The following is a 25,452-nucleotide window of genomic DNA, read 5'->3' as shown; positions in this document are numbered from 1 at the left end:
GAGAAGCGTGGGGAGTTCTCCCGGGGTGTCCTGGCCAATATTTATCCCTCAACCAACACCTCTGAAATGAGATTAGCTGGTGCTTCATCTCATTGCTGTTTTTTGGATCTTGCTGTGCAAAACAGACTGTCGCTCCGTTTACTTAAGAAGTTACTGCATTGCAATGTCATTAATTGTATGTAATGTCCTTTAGGAAGCTTTTGAATGATGTGATAAGTCACCATTAAAGTGTACATTTGACTGGAAATGAAGTACACGTGTATTATTACATATGTAAATATACCATTATATAAATTCAATATTATATGTTATGTGCAATTTTCCGCCTCGCCGAATGATGGCGCTGCGGGACCACCAGTCGGTCCCAGTTTTTGCGCATGCTCATTGTTCTCGGTCACGTGTCGCGTGGCGCGGTTGCCGGTAGCGGCCACGCAGGCGCAATGAAAACCGCCCTGCTCCACCGCCCCCCCCCCGCGCATGCTCAGTCCCCCGGCGGTCAGCGCAGGCGTAGTGCGGGGGGAAGGAGCGAGCAAGATGGCGGCGGTGATTCAAAACGTTGTGAAGAAGTAAGTTTGTCGGCGGCGGCGGGGCGGCGAGCGGGAGGCGAGAGGCGGGAGCGGCACCGGGACCGGGGGAGACAGGGAGGGAGGGAGCGCGGGAGCGGCGGCGGGCAGCAGCCCGCGGGGAGGGAGCGAGCCTGAGCCCCGGGCGGCCAAACTTGTCCTCACAGCAACTTCTCCAGCGGGCGGCCGCCCCGAGCCTGAGGCGGTAGGCCCAGCCTACAACAACAACAACAACAACAACAACAACAACAACACCAACACCTGGCCCGGCTTACAACAACAACACCAACACCTGGCCCAGCCTACAACAACAACACCAACACCTGGCCCAGCCTACAACAACAACAACACCAACACCTGGCCCAGCCTACAACAACAACAACACCAACACCTGGCCCGGCCTACAACAACACCAACACCTGGCCCGGCCTACAACAACAACACCAACACCTGGCCCGGCTTACAACAACAACAACACCAACACCTGGTCCGGCCTACAACAACAACAACACCAACACCTGGCCCAGCCTACAACAACAACACCAGCACCTGGCCCGGCTTACAACAACACCACCAACACCTGGCCCAGCCTACAACAACACCAACACCTGGCCCAGCCTACAACAACAACAACAGACCCAGCCTACAACAACACCAACACCTGGCCCAGCCTACAACAACAACACCAACACCTGGCCCAGCCTACAACAACAACACCAACACCTGGCCCAGCCTACAACACCAACACCTGGCCCAGCCTACAACAACAACACCAACACCTGACCCAGCCTACAACAACAACAACACCTGGCCCAGCCTACAACAACACCAACACCTGGCCCAGCCTACAACAACACCAACACCTGGCCCAGCCTACAACACCAACACCAACACCTGGCCCAGCCTACAACAACAACACCAACAACTGGCCCAGCCTACAACAACACCAACACCTGGCCCAGCCTACAACAACAACACCACCACCACCTGGCCCGGCCTACAACAACACCACCACCTGGCCCGGCCTACAACAACAACAACAACACCTGGCCCAGCCTACAACAACACCAACACCTGGCCCGGCCTACAACACCAACACCAACACCTGGCCCAGCCTACAACAACAACAACAACACCTGGCCCAGCCGACAACAACACCAACACCTGGCCCGGCCTACAACAACACCACCACCACCTGGCCCGGCCTACAACAACAACACCAACACGTGGCCCGACCTGCAACAACAACAACACCTGGCCCGGCCTACAACAACACCAACACCTGGCCCAGCCGACAACAACACCAACACCTGGCCCAGCCTACAACAACAACACCAACACCTGGCCCAGCCTACAACAACACCAACACCTGGCCCAGCCTACAACAACAACACCACCACCTGGCCCGGCCTACAACAACACCACCACCTGGCCCGGCCTACAACAACACCACCACCTGGCCCAGCCGACAACAACACCACCACCTAGCCCGGCCTACAACAACACCACCACCTGGCCCGGCCTACAACAACAACAACACCTGGCCCAGCCGACAACAACACCACCACCTGGCCCGGCCTACAACAACACCACCACCACCTGGCCCGGCCTACAACAACAACACCAACACCTGGCCCGACCTGCAACAACAACAACACCTGGCCCGGCCTACAACAACACCAACACCTGGCCCAGCCGACAACAACACCAACACCTGGCCCAGCCTACAACAACAACACCAACACCTGGCCCAGCCTACAACAACACCAACACCTGGCCCAGCCTACAACAACAACACCACCACCTGGCCCGGCCTACAACAACACCACCACCTGGCCCGGCCTACAACAACACCACCACCTGGCCCGGCCTACAACAACAACAACACCTGGCCCGGCCTACAACAACACCAACACCTGGCCCAGCCGACAACAACACCAACACCAACAACACCTGGGCCAGCCTACAACAACAACAACATCTGGGCCAGCCTACAACAACAACACCCAGCCTACAGCAACAACACCTGGCCCAGCCTACAGCAACAACAATAACATCTGGCCCAGCCTACAGCAACAACAACAACACCTGGCCCAGCCTACAGCAACAACAACAACACCTGGCCCAGCCTACAGCAACAACAACAACACCTGGCCCAGCCTATAGCAACAACAACAACACCTGGCCCAGCCTACAGCAACAACAACAACACCTGGCCCAGCCTACAGCAACAACAACAACACCTGGCCCAGCCTACAGCAACAACAACACCTGGGCCACTATAACAACAACTGGCCCAGCCTACAACAACAACACCACTTGCTATAAAAACAGGGCAGGTTGAGAAAGCAGGGGCCTGCCCATTTAAAATTGAGATGAGGAATTTCAGAGGGTGGTGAATCTGTGGAATTCTCTGCCCCAGAGAGCTGTGGAGGCTGGGTCATTGAATATATTTAAAATGGAGATAGACAGATTTTTGAGCGATAAGGGAGTGAAGGGTTATGGGGAGGAGGCGGGGAAGTGGAGCTGAGTTCAAGATCGGATCAATCATGATCTTATTGAATGGCAGAGCAGGCTCAAGGGGCTGAATGGCCGACTCCTGCTCTTATTTCTTATGTTAATTATACAGGGCCCTGGTGAGACCACACCTGGAGTATTGTGCACAGTTTTGGTCTCCTTACCTAAGGACGGATATACTTGCCATAGAGGGAGTGCAGCGAAGGTTCACCAGACTGATTTCTGGGATGGGGGGATTGTTCTATGAGGAGAGATTGAGCAGACTGGGCCGATATTCTCTGGAGTTTAGAAGAATGAGAGGGGATCTCATTGAAACACACACAATACTTACAGGGCTTGACAGGGTAGATGCAGGGAGAGTGTTTCCCCCCGGGGCTGGGGAGTCTAGAACCAGGGCTCACAGTCTCAGGATAAGGGGTCGGCCATTGAGGACTGAGATGAGGAGGAATTTCTTCACTCAGAGGGGGGTGAATCTTTGGAATTCTCTGCCCCAGAGGGCTGTGGAGGCTCAGTCTGTGAGTATATTCAAGGCTGAGATCAATAGATTTTTGGAGTCGAGGGATATGGGGATCGTGCGGGAAATGGAGTTGAGGTCGAAGATCAGCCAATATATTGAATGGAGGGATATGGTTATGGGGGAGAGGTGGGAGGGGGCTGGTGTGGAGCATAAACCCCACACAGAGCGGTGGGGCCTGTTTCTGGGCTGCAGGTTGTATGTCAGTGGTTGCAGAGTGCTGGGTTCAGTGACATGTACACCATTCAGCTGTGGGTCAGGGAGAGAACCTGTCGGACAAGTGGAGCCAACACCCGTGGCCCGAATAATGAGCGACTCCACTGAGGCTAGGGGTCAACTACCCCTCGGTGTTGCTGCTGGGGACCGAGTCGTGTTACCTCCCCTCAATCAACAGCACCAAGCAGATCAGTTCCCCGGCCGCTCCTCTCATTGTGGGATCCTGCTGTGTACAGAATGTCAGTCGAGGGGTCCTACATCAGAGCCAGTGCACTTCTGGTGTTCCAGTGTCACCATCACAGGCAGTCCCTCGGAATCGAAGAAGATTTGCTTCCACTCTTAAAATGAGTCCTTAGGTGGCTGAACAGTCCAATACGAGAACCACAGTCCCTGTCACAGGTGGGACAGACAGTGGTTGAGGGAAGGGGAGGATGGGACAGGTTTGCCGCACGCTCCTTCCGCTGCCTGCGCTTGGTTTCTGCACGCTCTCGGCGACGAGACTCGAGGTGCTCAGCCCCCTCCCGGATGCACTTCCTCCACTTAGGGCAGTCTTTGATCAAGGCTTGTACGGCACTGGGCATGTGCTGCGCTTTGTAACAATGCAGTTCACAGACATGTACTGAGAAGGCAGATTGTGTACTTAACACATAACGAGGTAATTGGGCCCCTCGAGCCCGTGCTGTGCCGGCTCTGTGACAGAGCGATCCAATCAGTCCCACTCCCCCCTGCTCTTTCCCCACAGCCCAGGCACATTTCTCCTGTCCCAGTATTGATCCAATTCCCGGTTTGAAAGTCACGATTGAATCTGCTCCCACCGCCCTTTCAGGCAGCGCGTTCCCGATCACAACAACTCGCTGCGTAAAAACATTCTCCTCGTCTCCCCCTCTGGTTCCATCGCCGATTATCGTCAATCCGTGTCCCTCTGGTTACCCGCCCTCCTGCCTCTGGGAACAGGTCTCATTTACTCTGTCAAAATCCTGCATGAATTTGAACACCTCTATCAGATCTCCCGTCCGCTCTGATGTCCCTCATGCCTGGGACCATTCGAGTAAATTGGTGTCAGCTGTGCCTCAGTGGGCAGCACTCTCGGCCTCTGAGTCAAATGATCGTGGGTTCAAGTCCTACTCCAGGGACTTGAGCACATAAATCTAGGCTGACACTCCAGTGCAGTACTGAGGGAGCGCCACACTGTCGGAGGGGCAGTACTGAGGGAGTGCCGCACTGTCGGGGGGCAGTACTGAGGGAGCGCCGCACTGTCGGAGGGGCAGTACTGAGGGAGCGCCGCACTGTCGGGGGGCAGTACTGAGGGAGCGCCGCACTGTCGGAGGGGCGGTACTGAGGGAGTGCCGCACTGTCGGAGGGGCAGTACTGAGGGAGCGCCGCACTGTCGGAGGGGCAGTACTGAGGGAGTGCCGCACTGTCGGAGGGGCAGTACTGAGGGAGCGCCGCACTGTCGGAGGGGCAGTACTGAGGGAGCGCCGCACTGTCGGGGGGCAGTACTGAGGGAGCGCCGCACTGTCGGAGGGGCAGTACTGAGGGAGCCCAGCACTGTCAGAGGGGCAGTACTGAGGGAGCGCCGCACTGTTGGAGGTGCTGTCTTTCGGATGAGACGTTAAAACGAGGCCCCATCTGCCCTCGGGTGGATGTAAAAGATCCCACGGCCACTATTGGAAGAAGAGCAGGGGAGTTCTGCCTGGTGTCCTGGGGCCAATATTTATCCCTCGACCAACATCACTAACAGATTATCTGGGTCATTATCACATTGCTGTGTTTGGGAGCTTGCTGTGTGCAAATTGGCGTTTCCCACATTACAACAGTGACCGCACTCCAATAGTACTTCATTGGCTGTAAAGTGCTTTGGGAAGTCCGGTGGTCGTGAAAGGCGCTATATAAATGCAAGTCTTTCTTTTTAAATCTCTGCACCCTCTCCAGGCTTTCACACCCTTCCCAAAGTGTGGTGCCCAGAATTACCTACAATTCTCCAGCTGTGTCCGAGCCAGTCATTTATAAAAGTTTAGCCTAAATTCCTGGCTTTTGTACAGTGTGCCTCTATTTTTAAAGCCCAGGCTCCCCTGCGCTTTTTAACAGCCTTCTCAACTTGTCCTGTAACCTTCAAAGCACATCCCCCAGCCGAGGCAGGTCTTCCAGATGAAGCACTGAGCAGGTGGGGGAAAGACAAAAGAAGGGCTTGGAGCACTGAAAGTCACAGAAGAGGTCTTCCGGACGCCTCTGAAAGCCGTGTCGGGGGGGGTTGGGGGCTTAATCTGGTGGAGATGCAGAGAGAGGGAACTTTAAGCTGTGGGGGTGTAGCGGCAGGAGACACGGCCGCAGATGGTCGAGCGGAGGGTGATGGGGAGCGGGAAAAGCACAGAGACGCTAGGTCAGTGGTCCCTGAGGTAGGGTGGTGCGAGGGGGGGGGGCTGGAGCTGATGATATTTTCCAGGTGTGGTCATGGAGGAGGGCGCAAGTGCAGCGGATGTGGGACTCGAGGCTGCTACTGTCGGCCGGGAGACAGCTGAGCGGCCAACACGCTCTGGGTCGAGCAAAGTCTCTCGGCACATCACACAACGTGGGTCTCTGCTGGTGGAGAAAGTGCAGCCTCTTACACAGAGTGTACGGCCCAGGAACAGGCCACTGGGTCCCACCGCTCCGTGCCGGGGTTTATGCCCCACCGCTCCGTGCTGGGGTTTATGCCCCACCGCTCCGTGCCGGGGTTTATGCCCCAACCGCTCCGTGCCGGGGTTTATGCCCCAACCGCTCCGTGCCGGGGTTTATGCCCCACCGCTCCGTGCCGGGGTTTATGCCCCACCGCTCCGTGCCGGGATTTATGCCCCACCGCTCCGTGCCGGGGTTTATGCCCCACCGCCCCGTGCTGGGATTTATGCCCCACCACCCCGTGCCTGGATTTATGCCCCACCGCTCCGTGCCGGGGTTTATGCCCCACCGCTCCGTGCCAGGTTTTATGCCCCACCGCTCTGTGCCGGGGTTTATGCCCCACCGCTCCGTGCCGGGGTTTATGCCCCACCGCTCCGTGCCGGGGTTTATGTCCCACCGCTCCGTGCCGGGGTTTACGCCCCACCGCTCCGTGCCGGGGTTTACGCCCCACCGCTCCGTGCCGGGGTTTACGCCCCACCGCTCCGTGCCGGGGTTTATGCCCCACACTCCCCCTCCCACCCCTCTCCATCTCCCCCCATCACCCCATCCTTCTATCCCTCTCTCCCCCGTGTACTTATCCAGCCTCCCCTTAAATACATCGATACTGTTCACCTCAACCCCTCCCTGTGGCAGCGAGTTCCACATTCTCACCGCTCTCGGGGTAAAGAAGTTTCTCCTGAATTCCCCGTTGGGTTTATCAGTGACTGTCTGATATTGGTGGCCCCCAGTTCTGGTCTCCCCCACAAGGGGGAACATTCTCTACATCTACCCTCTCGAACCCCTTTCACAATTATAAAGTTCTCTCTCGGGTCAGCCCTCGGCCTTCTCTTTGGGGAATCAAGCCCCGTGAAACTGCTTGTCCTGGTGAGGCGGCGATGGTGAGGGGGTCCGTGCGCGTTGTGTTGCTCGGCACGCTCCGGTCTGACTGACGCTGACCCTGCCTTCGCCCTGCAGCATCGGAGAGCAGTACTACAAGGATGCCATCGAGCAGTGCCACAACTACAACGCCCGGCTGTGTGCCGAGAGGAGCGTTCGGCTGCCCTTCCTCGACTCCCAGACCGGCGTGGCCCAGAGCAACTGCTACATCTGGATGGAGAAACGGCACCGCGGGCCCGGTGAGTTGGGGGGGGGAGCGCGGGAGAGAAGGGGCGGGGGCGGCTGGGGAGGGGGCAGTGTTCGGGTGGGGGAGGGTATAGTGTCGGGAGGAGGGGGAAGAGGGGGCGGTGTCTGGGTTAGCGGGGAGCTCCGTGCTGTGACCCTGGGTTAGCGGGGGGTCCGTGCTGTGACCCTGGGTTAGCGGGGGGTCCGTGCTGTGACCCTGGGTTAGCGGGGGGTCTGTGCTGTGACCCTGGGTTAGCGGGGGGTCCGTGCTGTGACCCTGGGTTAGCGGGGGGTCTGTGCTGTGACCCTGGGTTAGCGGGGGGTCCGTGCTGTGACCCTGGGTTAGCGGGGGGTCCGTGCTGTGACCCTGGGTTAGCGGGGGGTCCGTGCTGTGACCCTGGGTTAGCGGGGGGTCCGTGCTGTGACCCTGGGTTAGCGGGGGGTCCGTGCTGTGACCCTGGGTTAGCGGGGTCCGTGCTGTGACCCTGGGTTAGCGGGGTCCGTGCTGTGACCCTGGGTTAGCGGGGGGTCCGTGCTGTGACCCTGGGTTAGCGGGGGGTCCGTGCTGTGACCCTGGGTTAGCGGGGGGTCTGTGCTGTGACCCTGGGTTAGCGGGGAGCTCCGTGCTGTGACCCTGGGTTAGCGGGGGGTCCGTGCTGTGACCCTGGGTTAGCGGGGGGTCTGTGCTGTGACCCTGGGTTAGCGGGGGGTCCGTGCTGTGACCCTGGGTTAGCGGGGGGTCCGTGCTGTGACCCTGGGTTAGCGGGGGGTCCGTGCTGTGACCCTGGGTTAGCGGGGTCCGTGCTGTGACCCTGGGTTAGCGGGGGGTCCGTGCTGTGACCCTGGGTTAGCGGGGGGTCTGTGCTGTGACCCTGGGTTAGCGGGGGGTCTGTGCTGTGACCCTGGGTTAGCGGGGGGTCCGTGCTGTGACCCTGGGTTAGCGGGGGGTCCGTGCTGTGACCCTGGGTTAGCGGGGGGTCCGTGCTGTGACCCTGGGTTAGCGGGGTCTGTGCTGTGACCCTGGGTTAGCGGGGGGTCCGTGCTGTGACCCTGGGTTAGCGGGGGGTCTGTGCTGTGACCCTGGGTTAGCGGGGTCCGTGCTGTGACCCTGGGTTAGCGGGGGGTCTGTGCTGTGACCCTGGGTTAGCGGGGGGTCTGTGCTGTAACCCTGGGTTAGCGGGGTCTGTGCTGTGACCCTGGGTTAGCGGGGGGTCCGTGCTGTGACCCTGGGTTAGCGGGGGGTCCGTGCTGTGACCCTGGGTTAGCGGGGGGTCCGTGCTGTGACCCTGGGTTAGCGGGGTCTGTGCTGTGACCCTGGGTTAGCGGGGGGTCTGTGCTGTGACCCTGGGTTAGCGGGGGGTCTGTGCTGTGACCCTGGGTTAGCGGGGGGTCTGTGCTGTGACCCTGGGTTAGCGGGGTCTGTGCTGTGACCCTGGGTTAGCGGGGGGTCCGTGCTGTGACCTTGGGTTAGCGGGGGGTCCGTGCTGTGACCCTGGGTTAGCGGGGGGTCCGTGCTGTGACCTTGGGTTAGCGGGGGGTCTGTGCTGTGACCCTGGGTGAGCGGGGGGTCCGTGCTGTGACCCTGGGTTAGCGGGGTCCGTGCTGTGACCCTGGGTTAGCGGGGTCTGTGCTGTGACCCTGGGTGAGCGGGGGGTCCGTGCTGTGACCCTGGGTTAGCGGGGGGTCCGTGCTGTGACCCTGGGTTAGCGGGGTCTGTGCTGTGACCCTGGGTTAGCGGGGGGTCTGTGCTGTGACCTTGGGTTAGCGGGGGGTCCGTGCTGTGACCCTGGGTTAGCGGGGGGTCCGTGCTGTGACCCTGGGTTAGCGGGGTCTGTGCTGTGACCCTGCGTTAGCGGGGTCTGTGCTGTGACCCTGGGTGAGCGGGGGCTCCGTGCTGTGACCCTGGGTTAGCGGGGTCTGTGCTGTGACCCTGGGTTAGCGGGGGGTCCGTGCTGTGACCCTGGGTTAGCGGGGGGTCTGTGCTGTGACCCTGGGTTAGCGGGGGGTCCGTGCTGTGACCCTGGGTTAGCGGGGGGTCCGTGCTGTGACCCTGGGTTAGCGGGGGGTCCGTGCTGTGACCCTGGGTTAGCGGGGTCTGTGCTGTGACCCTGGGTTAGCGGGGGGTCCGTGCTGTGACCCTGGGTTAGCGGGGGGTCTGTGCTGTGACCCTGGGTTAGCGGGGGGTCCGTGCTGTGACCCTAGGTTAGCGGGAAGCTCTGTGCTGTGACCCTGGGTTAGCGGGGTCCGTGCTGTGACCCTGGGTTAGCGGGGGGTCTGTGCTGTGACCCTAGGTTAGCGGGGGGTCCGTGCTGTGACCCTGGGTTAGCGGGGGCTCCGTGCTGTGACCCTGGGTTAGCGGGGTCTGTGCTGTGACCCTGGGTTAGCGGGGGGTCTGTGCTGTGACCCTGGGTGAGCGGGGTCTGTGCTGTGACCCTGGGTTTGCGGGGTCTGTGCTGTGACCCTGGGTTAGCGGGGGGTCCGTGCTGTGACCCTGGGTTAGCGGGGAGCTCCGTGCTGTGACCCTGGGTTAGCGGGGGGTCCGTGCTGTGACCCTGGGTGAGCGGGGGCTCCGTGCTGTGACCCTGGGTTAGCGGGGGGTCCGTGCTGTGACCCTGGGTGAGCGGGGTCTGTGCTGTGACCCTGGGTGAGCGGGGGCTCCGTGCTGTGTCTGGGCTGTTACTTGGGGTTTGAGCGGTGTTATTCTCGCTGTCCTGCAGGAATCGCTCCGGGGCAGCTGTACACCTACCCGGCCCGACGCTGGAGGAAGAAGCGACGAGCCCACCCACCGGAGGACCCACACCTCAGCTTCGCAGCCCTCAAACCAGGTACCCCGCAATGCAGTGGGCCGCCGGCCTGTGAGAGAAATGTTAAATAATGTATGTCGAGGAGCCCAGAGAGTTCCAAAACCCCATTGAATAGTTAATGGGCCTGGCAGACAGCCAGTAGCCGTGGGTGCTATACATCAGCATCACACATCCAGCAATTCACAAATCAGCAAAGTTGCTACGGCAACGGACACCAACCATCGCTGCAGCCTTTTAAAATCCAACGTTTTTGGCACTCCCCTTCCAGTTGCCCAGAAGCAGTGGCCTCACAACGCAGCATTGCTACAACCCTCCCTGTAAACATCTCCTCTCCCTCTGACCTCATCCTCCCCGAGGCCTTCTCCTGTAGTAGTGTAGAGGGAGCTTTACTCTGTATCTAACCCCCTGTACCTGCCCTGGGAGTGTTTGATGGGACAGTAGAGGGAGCTTAACTCTGTATCTGACCCCGTGCTGTACCTGCCCTGGGAGTGTTTGATGGGACAGTGTAGAGGGAGCTTTACTCTGTATCTAACCCCCTGTACCTGCCCTGGGCGTGTTTGATGGGACAGTGTAGAGGGAGCTTTACTCTGTATCTAACCCCGTGCTGTACCTGCCCTGGGAGTGTTTGATGGGACAGTGTAGAGGGAGCTTTACTCTGTATCTAACCCCGTGCTGTACCTGCCCTGGGAGTGTTTGATGGGACTGTATAGAGGGAGTTTACTCTGTATCTAACCCCGTGCTGTACCTGCCCTGGGAGTGTTTGATGGGACAGTGTAGAGGGAGCTTTACTCTGTATCTAACCTCGTGCTGTACCTGCCCTGGGAGTGTTTGATGGGACAGTGTAGAAGGAGGTTTACTCTGTATCTAACCCCGTGCTGTACCTGCCCTGGGAGTGTTTGATGTGACAGTGTAGAGGGAGCTTTACTCTGTATCTAACCCCCTGTACCTGCCCTGGGAGTGTTTGATGTGACAGTGTAGAGGGAGTTTACTCTGTATCTAACCCCCTGTACCTGCCCTGGGAGTGTTTGATGTGACAGTGTAGAGGGAGTTTACTCTGTATCTAACCCTGTGCTGTACCTGCCCTGGGAGTGTGTGATGGGACAGTGTAGAGGGAGTTTACTCTGTATCTAACCGTGCTGGGAGTGTTTGACATGTTTCCCCTTTAATGGTAGACCTGGATTTGGGGTTGAAGAAGGACAGTTTGGTGCCCCCGGATGGGAGCAGTCTGGAGGCGTTGCTCCGAGGGGAGGCTCTGGATAAGCAGCGAGGATTATCCGACCACCGGGACGACGACAGCCTTAATGACTACCCTGTGAACAACAGCAGGGCGCGCAAGGTGTGTCAGTCTTTCCTTTACCAGCGTTGGCCGGCTATAATTACAATTGCAGAATACTATTTACTCAAGGTCTTCACCGAGCTAACGAGTCTGGCGAGATTGGGTCTAATTACACAGTGCAGGGTAGGGTACAGCAGGCAGGATCAGATTACAGAGTCGAGACAACCTGTCGTCGTCTTGCTCCGTAAGGTAACAGTAAAACAAAGCAAACGTCAATATCCAAGCTGGATATCCAGGCCAAAGCTTCCGGTGTAACAGCTTGAAGGCTGCCTGCGAATTTCCTCCTGAGGGCTTCCTCAATACTGCCCCTCCGACAGTGCGGCGCTCCCTCAGCACTGCCCCTCCGACAGTGCGGCGCTCCCTCAGCACTGCTCCTCCGACAGTGCGGCGCTCCCTCAGTACTGCCCCTCCGAAAGTGCGGCGCTCCCTCAGTACTGCCCCTCCGACAGTGCGGCGCTCCCTCAGTACTGCCCCTCCGACGGTGCGGCGCTCCCTCAGTACTGCCCCTCCGACAGTGCGGCGCTCCCTCAGTACTGCCCCTCCGACAGTGCGGCGTTCCCTCAGTACTGCCCCTCCGACAGTGCGGCGCTCCCTCAGTACTGCCCCTCCGACAGTGCGGCGCTCCCTCAGTACTGCCCCTCCGACAGTGCGGCACTCCCTCAGTACTGCCCCTCTCCGACAGTGCGACGCTCCCTCAGTACTGCCCCTCCGACAGTGCGGCGCTCCCTCAGTACTGCCCCTCCGACAGTGCGGCACTCCCTCAGTACTGCCCCTCCGACAGCGCGCCGCTCCCTCAGTACTGCCCCTCTGACAGTGCGACGCTCCCTCAGCACTGCCCCTCCGACAGTGCGACGCTCCCTCAGCACTGCCCCTCTCCGACGGTGCGCCGCTCCCTCAGTACTGCCCCTCTGACAGTGCGGCACTCCCTCAGTACTGCCCCTCTGACAGTGCGGCACTCCCTCAGTACTGCCCCTCCGACAGCGCGCCGCTCCCTCAGTACTGCCCCTCCGACAGCGCGGCGCTCCCTCCGTACTGCACTAGAGTGTCGACCTAGATTGTGGGTTTGGGTCTCTGGAGTGGTGCTCGAACCACATCCTTCTGGCTTGAGGTCCTGCCTCCCTGTTCAGGTGGATCTATTTGAAGAGAGAATGGAGAAGAGTGCAATCAGACTGGGTGGGATATTAAAGGGTGTGGGGATTGAGGGGGAGAGTGGGATTAGACTGGGTGGGATATTAAAGGGTCTGGGAATTCAGGGGGAGAGTGTGATTAGACTGGGTGGGATATTAAAGGGTGAGGGGGTGAGTGGGATGGACCTGGGTGGGATATTAAAGGGTGCGGGGAGAGTGGGATTAGACTGGATGGGATATTAAAGGGTGCGGAGAGTGAGGGGGAGAGTGAGATAGGACTGGGTGGGATATTAAAGGGTATGGGGAGGAGAGAGTGGGGTTAGACTGGGTGGGATATTATAGGGTGCAGGGAGAGTGGGATCAGACTGGATGGCTGTTTCTGTGCTGGGACATTGTGTGAAGGAGTGCTGTGTGACAGTCTGTGTTGGTGTGCAGAGAATCCTGGATCCGGATGATTTTCTGGATGATCTGGACGATGAAGACTATGAGGAGGACCTCCCGAAACGGCGGAGCAAAGGCCGGGCCAAGGTACACGGATATTCCCTGCGCTGTGCACCGGTGCTGGGATACAGCAGTGTTGCACTGGGAACGACCAGGGAGCAGGAGTCGGCCATTCGGCCCCTTGAGCCTGCTCCGCCATTTAATAAGATCGCGGCTGATCTGATCATGGACTCAGCTCCACTTCCCCACCCGCTCCCCATAACCCTTCACTCCCTTATCGCTCAAAAATCTGTTTGTCTCCGCCTTAAATATATTCAATGACCCAGCCTCCACAGCTCTCTGGGCCAGAGAATTCCACAGATTTACAACCCTCTGAGAGAAGAAATTCCTCCTTATCTCAGTTTTCAATGGGCGGCCCCTTATTCTAAGACCATGCCCCCTAGTTCTAGTCTCCCCATCAGTGGAAACATCCTCTCTGCATCCACCTTGTCAAGCCCCCTCATAATCTGATACGTTTCGATAAGATCACCTCTCATTCTTCTGAATTCCAATGAGTAGAGGCCCAACCTCCTCAACCTTTCCTCATAAGTCAACTCCCTCATCCCCGGAATCAACCGAGTGAACCTTCTCTGAACTGCCTCCAAAGCAAATATAATGACAGGCGGTGGCATTCAAACCCACCTTCCCAGAGACTGGAACCTAAATCCAGTGCTTTAGATCACTCGGTCCCGCCCCTACACCCCTCCTTATCTCTGTAACCCCCTCCAGCCCCTACACCCCTCCCTATCTCAGTAACCCCCTCCAGCCCCTACACCCTCCCTATCTCTGTAACCTCCTCCAGCCCTACACCCCTCACTATCTCTGTAACCTCCTCCAGCCCCTACACCCCTCCCTATCCCTGTAACCTCCTCCAGCCCCTACACCCCTCCCTATCTCTGTAACCTCCTCCAGCCCCTACACCCCTCACTATCTCTGTAACCTCCTCCAGCCCCTACACCCCTCACTATCTCTGTAACCTCCTCCAGCCCCTACACCTCTCCCTATCCCTGTAACCTCCTCCAGCCCCTACACCCCTCCCTATCTCTGTAACCTCCTCCAGCCCCTACACCCCTCCCTATATCTGTAACCTCCTCCAGCCCCTATACTCCTCCCTATCTCAGTAACCTCCTCCAGCCCCTACACCCCTCCCTATCTCTGTAACCCCCTCCAGCCCCTACACCCTCCCTATCTCTGTAACCTCCTCCAGCCCTACACCCCTCACTATCTCTGTAACCTCCTCCAGCCCCTACACCCCTCCCTATCCCTGTAACCTCCTCCAGCCCCTACACCCCTCCCTATCTCTGTAACCTCCTCCAGCCCCTACACCCCTCACTATCTCTGTAACCTCCTCCAGCCCCTACACCCCTCACTATCTCTGTAACCTCCTCCAGCCCCTACACCTCTCCCTATCCCTGTAACCTCCTCCAGCCCCTACACCCCTCCCTATCTCTGTAACCTCCTCCAGCCCCTACACCCCTCCCTATATCTGTAACCTCCTCCAGCCCCTATACTCCTCCCTATCTCAGTAACCTCCTCCAGCCCCTACACCCCTCCCTATCTCTGTAACCTCCTCCAGCCCCTACACCCCTCCCTATCTCTGTAACCCCCTCCAGCCCCTACACCCTCCCTATCTCTGTAACCTCCTCCAGCCCTACACCCCTCCGTATCTCTGTAACCTCCTCCAGCCCCTACACCCCTCCCTATCTCTGTAACCCCCTCCAGCCCCTACACCCCTCCCTATCTCTGTAACCTCCTCCAGCCCTACACCCCTCCGTATCTCTGTAACCTCCTCCAGCCCCTACACCCCTCCGTATCTCTGTAACCCCCTCCAGCCCCTACACTCCTCCCTATCTCTGTAACCTCCTCCAGCCCCTACACCCCTCCCTATCTCTGTAACCCCCTCCAGCCCCTACACCCCTCCCTATCTCTGTAACGTCCTCCAGCCCCTACACCCCTTCCTATCTCTGTAACCCCCTCCAGCCCCTACACCCCTCCCTATCTCTGTAACCTCCTCCAGCCCCAAGACCCCTCCCTATCTCTGTAACCCTCTCCAGCCCCTACACCCTCCCTATCTCTGTAACCTCCTCCAACCCCTCCCTATCTCTGTAACCTCCTCCAGCCCCAACACCCCTCCCTATCTCTGTAACCCCCTCCAGCCCCTACATCCCTCCCTATCCCTGTAACTCTCTCCAGCACTATACCCCTCCCTATCTCTGTAACCTCCAGCCCCTACACCCCTCCCTATCTCTGTAACCCCTCTCCAGCCCCTACACGCCTCCCTATCTCTGTAACCTCCTCCAGCCCCTACACCCCTTCCTATCTCTGTAACCCCCTCCAGCCCCTACACCCCTCCCTATCTCTGTAACCTCCTCCAGCCCCGACACCCCTCCCTATCTTTGTAACTCCCTCCAGCCCCTACACCCCTCCCTATCTCTGTAACCTCCTCCAGCCCCTACACCCCTCCCTATCTCTGTAACCCCCTCCAGCCCCTACACCCCTCCTTATCTCTGTAACCTCCTCCAACCCCTCTCTATCTCTGTAACCTCCTCCAGCCCCAACACCCCTCCCTAACTCTAACCTCCTCCAGCCCCTACACCCCTCCCTATCTCTGTAACCTCCTCCAGCCCCTACACCCCTCCCTATCTCTGTAACCCCCTCCAGCCCCTACACCCCTCCCTATCTCTGTAACCTCCTCCAGCCCCTACACCCCTTCCTATCTCTGTAACCCCCTCCAGCCCCTACACCCCTCCCTATCTCTGTAACCTCCTCCAGCCCCGACACCCCTCCCTATTTTTGTAACCCCCTCCAGCCCCTACACCCTCCCTATCTCTGTAACCTCCTCCAGCCCGTACACCCCTCCCTATCTCTGTAACCTCCTCCAGCCCCTACAACCCTCCCTATCTTTGTAACCGCCAGCCCCTAAACCCTCTCAGATCTCTGCGCTCCTCCAATTCTGGCCTCTTGCCCTTCCATTGATTCCCATCGCTCCACCATCGGTGGCCGTGCCTTCAGCTGCCTGGGCCCCAAGCTCTGGAACTCCCGCCCTAAACCTCTCCGCCTCTCTCTCCTCCTTTAAGACGCTCCTTAAAACCCACCTCTCTGACCCAGCTGTTGCGTCGCCTGTCCCAATATCTCCCTATGTGGCTCGGGGTCAGAGTGTGTCTGATCTACGCTCCTGTGAAGCACCCTGGGACGATTTACTAGGTTAAAGGCGTGGTATAAACGCAAGTTGTTTTTCCTGACAGTCTGGCTGAAATCCCCACGTGGCTCTAGTACTTTTACCGTAGACCTTTATACATAATTTACAAATTAAAAGCATGAGCAGTTTCTTTCTCAGTAAAGCTTTCAATTGTTCAGGGTGGCTTGTGTTGTCTCCCATCAGGGTAAAGGAGTCGGGCGGAGTGCCCGGAAGAAAGCGATGGATGCGGCCGCGATCGAGGATCGAGAGAAACCATACGCTTGTGACAGTAAGTACCCCGTCCTGGATCAACTAGGCTTATACTCACTGGAGTTTAGAAGGATGAGAGGGGATCTCATAGAAACATATAAAATTCTGATGGGATTGGACAGGTTAGATGCAGGAAGAATGTTCCCAATGTTGGGGAAGTCCAGAACCAGGGGTCACAGTCTAAGGATAAGGGTTAAGCCATTTAGGACCGAGATGAGGAGAAACTTCTTCACTCAGAGAGTTGTTAACCTGTGGAGTGTTGTTGATGCCAGTTCATTGGATATATTCAAGAGGGAGTTAGATGTGGCCCTTACGGCTAAAGGGATCAAGGGTATGGAGAGAAAGCAGGAAAGGGGTACTGAGGGAATGATCAGCCATGATCTTATTGAATGGTGGTGCAGGCTCGAAGGGCCGAATGGCCTATTTTCTATGTTTCTATGTCCCCCTCCTCCTCCGCTGGGGCCCCTCCCCCGGATCCCTCGCCCCCTCTATTCCTGCCCTCACTACTCCCTCCCCTCGCTCGCCCCCTCCTCCCATCTCCTCCCCTACTCCCCATTTCGCCCCCTCCTCCTCCCTTCCTCTCACCCCTCGCCCCCTCCTTCCCCCCCCCCGGCCCATGCCTATACGGTGGTTGACTCCTAACTAATTGGGCTAACAAACCACTTGTATCAAGCCTGCTACCCAGTGCTGCAAGAACATAAGAAAATGAGAATTAGGAGCAGGAGTCGGCCATTCGGCCCCTCGAGCCTGCTCCGCCATTCAATAAGATCATGGCTGATCCAACCATGGGCTCGGCTCCACTTCCCCGCCCGCTCCCCATAACCCTTCACTCCCTTATCGCTCAAAAATCTGCCTTATCGCCACCTTAAATATATTCAATGACCCAGCCTCCACAGCTCTCTGGGGCAGAGAATTCCACAAATTCACGAGAAGAAATTCCACCTCATCTCAGTTTTAAATGGGCGACCCCTTATTCTGAGACTGTGCCCCCTGGTTCTAGATTCCCCCACGTGGGTGACCCACCACCATTAGGGAGGGGCAATAAATGCTGCCCTTGCCAGCGACGCCCACATCCTGAGAATGAATATATGAATCATCAGAGGCTGTCTACAGGCGCTGAATAACGTTCTCTGACAGCAACCCTCAGTCTCAATTTCAGAGATTCATTCAGAAGTGAGATAATGATGCAGAAGTAGAGGGGCACAGCAGGCAACCAGTGGTACAATGATCGACTGGAACAATATCTGATTACAAAAGAGGAGACTTTTTTAAAATTTCAAAATATATACTTTATTCATATAAAAATTTGCACGTTACATTGGAAGGCAGTTCAGTACTTTTCGATGTGGTCAACAATTCCATACAATACATTTGGATGCTGACGGCAGTTCCTTTCAATACATTTGCTTGCTTTATATTTCAGTGTACAATTCAGTACAATCCACGATACATTGTAATACAGTCATCAAAGTACGTTACACGTGGCACGATACAGTACACGGAACGGGGGAGGGTCCAGTTTCATTTCCTTACAACATATATTACTAAAGCGAGGAGACGACTGACCGTCCTTGCAGTTCTCAGCGGCCTTTGACTGACTCTCCGGCAGATTGAGGTTCCCCCGGAGCTGCTGTTTCCCCCCCCCCCCCCCACCTCCTCCTCACGGTCAAGGCGGTGAACCTGCGGTGGGGGGGGTTGGGCTCAGTTTCAGGGCCGTCTGCTCCGTGATCGAGACGGTTTGAACTGAAACTCGTCTGGTCCCACGTTGAGCCAAGCTCCCCTTCACTCGCAATGCAGTGCGTCCTTCTGCGGACAAACAGTTAATACCTGCCAGCATCTGCGACTGTTCCTGCAGCTGACGTGGTTTGCAATCTGCCCATTGATCTGCAAACCATCAATAAACGTGATCAGCACTGAGTAACAAGCTTCTGCTCTTGATCGAAGAAGCTGTCTGCTGCTTATAGCCACCAGGGCTCCAGCCTCCCTCTTAACTCCAGTTTCTCAACCACAATTATCCGATAAATCTGCTCATATAAATTCCAATTGATTCAACTCCCAAATCATCACAGGCGTCCTGTATACAAAGGAGCTTGATTTTGATGGGAGGGGAGAAGAATTAGGAGCAGGAGTCGGCCATTCGGCCCCTCGAGCCTGCTCCGCCATTCAATAAGATCATGGCTGATCTGATCATGGGCTCAGCTCCACTTCCCCACCCACTCCCCCTTATCGCTCAAAAATCTGTCTATCTCTGCCTAAAATATATTCAATGACCCAGCCTCCACAGCCCTCTGGGGCAGATTCACAACCCTCTGAGAGAAGAAATTCCTCCTCATCTCCGTCTTAAATGGGCGGCCCCTTATTCTGAAACTACGCCCCCTAGTTCTAGATTCTCCCACGAGGGGAAACATCCTCTCTGCATCTACCCCGTCCAGCCCCCTCAGAATCTTAGACATTTCAATAAGATCGCCTCTCATTCTTCTAAACTCCAATCAGTACAGGCCCAACCTGCTCAACCTTTCTTCATAAGTCAACCCCCTTCATCTCAGGAGTCAACCTCGTGAACCTTCTCTGAACTGCCTCCATTGCAAGTATAACATTCCTTAAATAAGGGGACTGACACTGTGTGCAGGGGCGGGGTGGATTGGGAAAGAACCCTTCTCCCTGAAACAGTAACCCCTCCCCCCGCTCCGTCCACCTCCTCACATCGAGGTCGGACGCGTGATGAATTGTTCTCCTGTGTCCCTGCTCCCACACCAGTGCGTACCGAGACTCCCGACTAAAGTCAAAGCCTCGGAGATCTAGGCAAAGAAAAGAAACTGGGCCGCTGAATAACCTTCAACCCCCTTCGCCGGTTCACAATGTTCTTGTGTGCTGTCTCTATTAACCCCTTCAGTATCACTGATTTCTCCATCGATACTCCAAACAAGGCCCTTGCAGTAATGTCCCATACAGTAGCGGCAATAACCTGTACAGTATCTGTACATAACCCGTGTAAATTACTGACCACAATATCCCATGTAATATTGGTGATAGCCTGTGTGGCATTGCTGACAGGGGCCTGTGCAGTATTAGTGATGTAACCTGTGCCGTATTGGCAATAATATCCCTGACCATACTGGTGATAGTTCCCCACGATATCAGAGATTTGCTACAGTATTGGCGATAATACCCCGTGCAGCTGTAACCCATGCAGTCTGGATAACTCTCACAATATCAGCAATAATCCGTGCAGTATCTTTGCAATAATCCGTATATTGGCAGTGCTGACTCATACAGTATCGATGACGATACTCATGCAATTTGAGCAATATTAACCTTTACAGCCTGTGCTGCATTGGCAATAATGACCCTTGCTGTATCAGTGATAACCCGTAGACTATTGATGATAATACCCTGTATAAAATCGGCCATAATAGTAGCGGTAAACCCTGCTGTATCTGTGATAAGCACCAGAACAGAGCACGGAGAGCAATGACCCTTCCATCATTGACAATAAAGGCCTGTAATATCACCGACAATACCCCACACTAAAGCTCGGGGGGGGGTGGGGGGGGTTTGTTATTTTCCCCCTCCGGGAGAGGCTGACAAACATTCTCTGTTCCCTCTCGCGACGATGTAATTCGCCACAGGCCAGGCACAGAGAACTGCGCTGATGCTCTCAGGCGGCTACCACTGCCCACCACCGGGGTGGAAATGGCACAGCCTGCCCTGTGATCAGACACGCTTGCATTTGGACTGTGTCCGTGCCCCCTCGTGCTGAAGCTGCTGACCCCTTACTGCTCCACCCTTCGAGGGACAGCGTGTCCCCCGCCCCCATAACTCCCCACCCCCCAGAAATGGCCCGGTAAAGTTTCAGGCAGTCCGCGGGGCAGGGGTTGAGGGCTGTGTGGGATGCACAGTGCCCGGGCCGCAGGGTGTGGGAGAACGGCTGGCCCTGAACAACATCCGGGACTGCACAGACCGTGCGAATCAGCACGTGCCCCACTCTCCGTACAGTATTCCGTGCAGTAGAGTATCGGTACTCTGAGCATGTTTGACTAGCAAGTCGGTTAGCATGATCTGCATGACCCCCGCCTCCAGGCACTGAGTTATTCTGACCACCCCTCCCTCCCCCGCTGCTTTATCTCTTTTCAAACAAAAAAAAAATCATATAAATCGCACGTGTTCTTTGCGATCTTTTCACTCTCTTTATCTTCTCTGTTGCAGATAGATGCAAACAAAAGCATAACTCCAAACCTTCTGAAAGAGGTATTCTGGAGCTTCTGGCTGTCCTCTCCCTGCCCGCCTGTGTCTCTTGCTTCTGTCTGTGACTTTCTTTGGCTCTGCTTATCTGTGTGTGTTGCTGCGAGGTGGAAGGCCTGGTGTGACAATGTTAGCACCCCAGGGCTGATCTCGGTGAGATAGCAGTACGGGGCCGGGGTGGGGGCGACGTTACAACCGTCTCTGAGCTATGCGGAGCGGCGAGGGCAGAGGGGGGGGGGGAATAAGCCGATGCTCTTGTTTCCGATCGCTACCCGGCACCCCCTCGTTGTGGTGGGACAACTCGCTGCCGATGACCGCCGCGGCCGAATAGCTGGCTGCCGCACCGTCCGGGAGGGGCTGGCGTGTCAGGTCGGGCCGGTGACGCGGAGCGCCGTGAATCGGCCGGTGGATCCCGGAGATTCGCAACTCGCCGCCTGTCCGTTAATCCTCTCAACCTGCCCGTGTTCAATGCCGCAAAGCCGTGGTTACTCTCCCGGCACGGTCTGACCTCTGAACCTTGAGCCGACCCTTGACCCCATTGTGACAAGAAGCTTGCATGCTCAGTGCTGGCTGAATCTACCCGCAGTTCCAGTTGCCTGTGTGCCTGTTCCAAGCCTTTGTGACATGAGCAAGTGTGCAATATGGGTGGTGCGCCTGGAGCAGCAGTCTAACGCCGGGGAGACCGAGCCTGTATGTTTGTGGGCTGGTTAGGTTCATTCGATGGAGGGTCAGGGGTGACGCACACGGTTCAATCCAAGCCTGTGTTAATCCGTAGCCAGCTGCAGTTGCTGGTGCCAACTGCTCCCAGTGTTCTGACCCAGTGTGATGACCCACCGCCGGGACATCGACATCAGGGCCAGCCCCTTTCCAGGCCTCCAGGCCCGGGAAGTTTCAATGGGACAGACTGCGACAGGAAGGTGTCTCAGAGCAGAGGGCTGCTTGGGCCCAGAGAGGGCCTGATTGCCCAGGATCACGGCCTGTTACCACAGTGCTGGTTGGGCAGTGTGTGCACCAGGAGTCTGAGGGCGGAGGACTGCGTGGGCTCAGAGAGCCAGATTGCCCAGGATCACGGCCTGTTACTACGCCGCTAGTTGGGTAGTACGTGCAGCAGATTGCACCATCAGCTTCACTGCGCTGAAATTTCTCGCTCGTTATTTGAAGATAAGCTTTGAAGTTGATCTGAAGGTGTGATCGCTGATAACTCTCTTCCCTTTCTGGTCTTCCTTTCAAATTTTCCACCTTCTTCACTCTGTCTCCGCCCCCCCCCAACTGCCCTGTGGTCTTTGTCAGAGTATTCTGTGGTAAGCCATTGCAAATAAAGGACAAACTCCCATTTCCGCAGACCCTTTCACCACCTCAGGACGTCCCAAAGCGCCTCACAGCCCATGGCGTTTTTTTTTTAAGTGAGTTCACTGCTGTAATGTGGGAAACGCAGCAGCCAATTTGCGCACAGCAGGCTCCCATATTCATACAAACAAATCCCTCACGGGGTTTGTAACTGAATGGGATGGTTTGCCCACTCTCTCACGTACCTGACCAGAAATAACATCTTTCTCTGGGCCAAATCTGCACGGTATACCAGAACTGAGAGGGTTATAACTTTAACAAAAGGCTTAACAGGTTGGAGAAAAGATCAGACTGTGGGGTGAGCTGGTAAAGGTCTTCAATATTATGAAAAGGTTCGATAGGGTAGACTTGGAGAATGTTTCCCCTTGTGGGGGAGAGCAGAACTAGGGGCCAGCAATATCAGACAGTCACTGATAAACCCAATGGGGAATTCAGGAGAAACTTCTTTACCCCGAGAGCGGTGAGAATGTGGAACTCGCTGCCACAGGGAGGGGTTGAGGTGAATAGTATCGATGTATTTAAGGGGAGGCTGGATAAACACACGGGGGAGAGAGGGATAGAAGGATGGGGTGATGGGGGGGAGATGGAGAGGGGTGGGAGGGGGCTGGTGTGGGGCATAAACCCCGGCACGGAGCGGTGGGGCATAAACCCCGGCACGGAATGGTGGGACATAAACCCCGGCACGGAGCGGTGGGACATAAACTCCAGCACGGAGGGGTGGGGCATGAACCCCGGCACAGAGGGGTGGGGCATAAACCCCGGCACGGAGCGGTGGGGCATAAACCCCGGCACGGAGCGGTGGGGCATAAACCCCGACACGGAGGGGTGGGGCATAAACCACGGCACGGAGCGGTGGGGCCCAGTGGCCTGTTCCTGTGCCGTACACTCTGTGTAGATCTCCGTGATTGAGCCTGGGTTTAAGCTCTACCTGTACCGTGATGGAGAGAAGCCAGTGGCACATACATCACCGACCCGTCCGGCTAAAGCTGATGGTTGTGGCCTGAAGCTCTGTCCTGACACAAGACTGCCATTCCTGTGCTTAGTTCTGCTTGTTTTCATTCCCTCGTTCCCTGGCTGCTTTTGCTGCCTGCTCTCCTCACTCGCTGCCGTCGTACAATCCGTAGGCTGAAATTAGCCCTTCCTCAAGTGAGTCAGGCGCGTGGTAATTCCCGGCTCGGTGTTCCTGCGGCGTGATGGTACACGATCCCTCCCAACTCCGCCGTTTAATCACCTGCTGTACTCGCTCTGGCTCGTTTCTTCACTTCTCCTCTCTCTTTCCTCCCTCAGTCTGTGGCAAGCGTTACAAGAACCGCCCCGGCCTCAGCTATCACTACGCACATTCCCACCTGGCAGACGAGGAGGGTGACGACGAGAAGGACTTGGAGCCGCAGATCCCCATATCCCACAGACGAGAGGAACGCAAGTGTGCGTGGCTGTAACCTTTCTACTGATTGGGGGGTCGCGAAGGGATCGGGTTCATGTCTAACGTGGCAAATGGAGTATAATGTTGGAAAGTGTGAGGTCATGCACTTTGGCAGAAAAAAATCAAAGAGCAAGTTATTATTTAAATGGAGAAAGATTGCAAAGTGCCGCAGTACAGCGGGACCTGGGGGTTACTTGTGCATGAAACACAAAAGGTTAGTATGCAGGTACAGCAAGTGATCAGGAAGGCCAATGGTATCTTGGCCTTTATTGCAAAGGGGATGGAGTATAAAAGCAGGGAAGTCTTGCTCCAGTTATACAGGGTATTGGTGAGGCCACACCTGGAGTACTGCGTACAGTTTTGGTTTCCATATTTACGAAAGGATATACTTGCTTTGGAGCCTTCAGAGAAGGTTCACTCGGTTGATTCCGGGATGAGGGGGTTGACTTATGAGGAAAGGTTGAGGAGGTTGGGCCTCTACTCATTGGAATTCAGAAGAATGAGAGGTGATCTTATCGAAACGTATAAGATTACGAGGGGGCTCGACAAGGTGGATGCAGAGAGGATGTTTCCACTGATGGGGGAGACTAGAACTAGGGGGCATAATCTTAGAATAAGGGGCCGCCCATTTAAAACTGAGATGAGGAGGAATTTCTTCTCTCAGAGGGTTGTAAATCTGTGGAATTCACTGCCCCAGAGAGCTGTGGAGGCTGGGTCATTGAATACATTTAAGACGGAGAAAGACAGTTTCTAAAACGATAAGGGGGAGCGGGCAGGAAAGTGGAGCTGAGTCCATGGTCGGGTCAACCATGATGGCGGAGCAGGCTCGAGGGCCGTATGGCCTACTCCTGCTATTTCTGATGTTGTTATGAAGGGGTGGGTCGGTACATCGGGTGGAGTGTGCTGACTGAACAGGAGGCAGGAGTTGTCCTTTGTAACCCTGCACGCTCTCCCACTATCAGCAAATCAGATCCAATATCCGGCCTAACCAGTCCGCTGGCCTTTCACGACTGTTTCTGCAGCCGCTAGTTTGGTGCTAGAGCCCGTGGGCACTTGTCCTTGATCGGTAACGCAGCCCAGAGGTTATTTTATACCCACCTAGTATGATCTGTAAAGCTAATTGTGAACGTGACATCATTGTGCACTTAACCTTAATATAATTCAGTCTCTTTTCCCAGAAGGGTTTGTGTGTTTCCCGACAGCTCCTTGTGCACAATCCCACGGGCTGTACCTTTTCCACAGGCTGGCTCGCCCACGGCTAGACAATCCCAGCGGGGCTCGCGGGGTTACATTAACTTGGATTGTATTCTCGTGGGTTTAGAAAATTGTGGGGTTAACCTGTTCAAAATGTTTAAAGGATTCGCTGGGATAGATCGAGAGAGAAAGTGTTCCCTCTGGTGGGGGTGGGGGGGGAGTCCAGAACAAGAGCCATTAGAGCCCGGCCGTTCAGGGGTGGTGTCAGGAAGCTCTTCTTCACACACAGGGGAGTGGAGGGACAAGTCTGTCCGGGTTCCCGTTACCATTCGCTGCCCAGTGATGCCCTGCAGGAAAGTGCGCGTGTTTGAGCGTCTGGCTTGAGGCGGGACGAGGCTTGACTGATGCCTTCTGCAGTCGAGCAGCCTGCTGGCGCCAGTGTTCATGAAATGAATGGGAGCTTGGGGCGAGGTACCAGAGGACGG

At 56.4% G+C, this 25,452-nt stretch overlaps 1 protein-coding gene across 4 annotated transcripts in view; it reads left to right on the top strand.

Moving 5' to 3' along the window:
* Window positions 1-501: 501 nt before the first annotated feature.
* The window catches only part of LOC139239398 (zinc finger protein ubi-d4-like), a 35,736-nt gene continuing 10,785 nt past the window's right edge, over window positions 502-25,452 (top strand). For 2 of the 4 annotated variants that reach the window (XM_070868091.1, XM_070868090.1), the window contains exons 1-8: window positions 502-566; window positions 7,420-7,580; window positions 10,284-10,391; window positions 11,543-11,706; window positions 13,269-13,361; window positions 16,696-16,780; window positions 20,968-21,009; window positions 23,638-23,775. In XM_070868091.1, coding sequence (XP_070724192.1) covers window positions 535-566; window positions 7,420-7,580; window positions 10,284-10,391; window positions 11,543-11,706; window positions 13,269-13,361; window positions 16,696-16,780; window positions 20,968-21,009; window positions 23,638-23,775 — 823 coding nt within the window. In that variant the 5' untranslated portion in view covers window positions 502-534. The remainder of the gene's footprint in view (window positions 567-7,419; window positions 7,581-10,283; window positions 10,392-11,542; window positions 11,707-13,268; window positions 13,362-16,695; window positions 16,781-20,967; window positions 21,010-23,637; window positions 23,776-25,452) is intronic. The other 2 variants (XM_070868093.1, XM_070868092.1) reach the window with 1 other exon arrangement.

This window comes from Pristiophorus japonicus, chromosome 27 (genome assembly GCF_044704955.1).
Source record: "Pristiophorus japonicus isolate sPriJap1 chromosome 27, sPriJap1.hap1, whole genome shotgun sequence".
NCBI classification, from domain to species: domain Eukaryota; kingdom Metazoa; phylum Chordata; class Chondrichthyes; family Pristiophoridae; genus Pristiophorus; species Pristiophorus japonicus.
The sequence above is the reverse complement of the archived record's forward strand: the minus strand, read 5'-3'. Positions and strand labels throughout refer to the sequence as shown.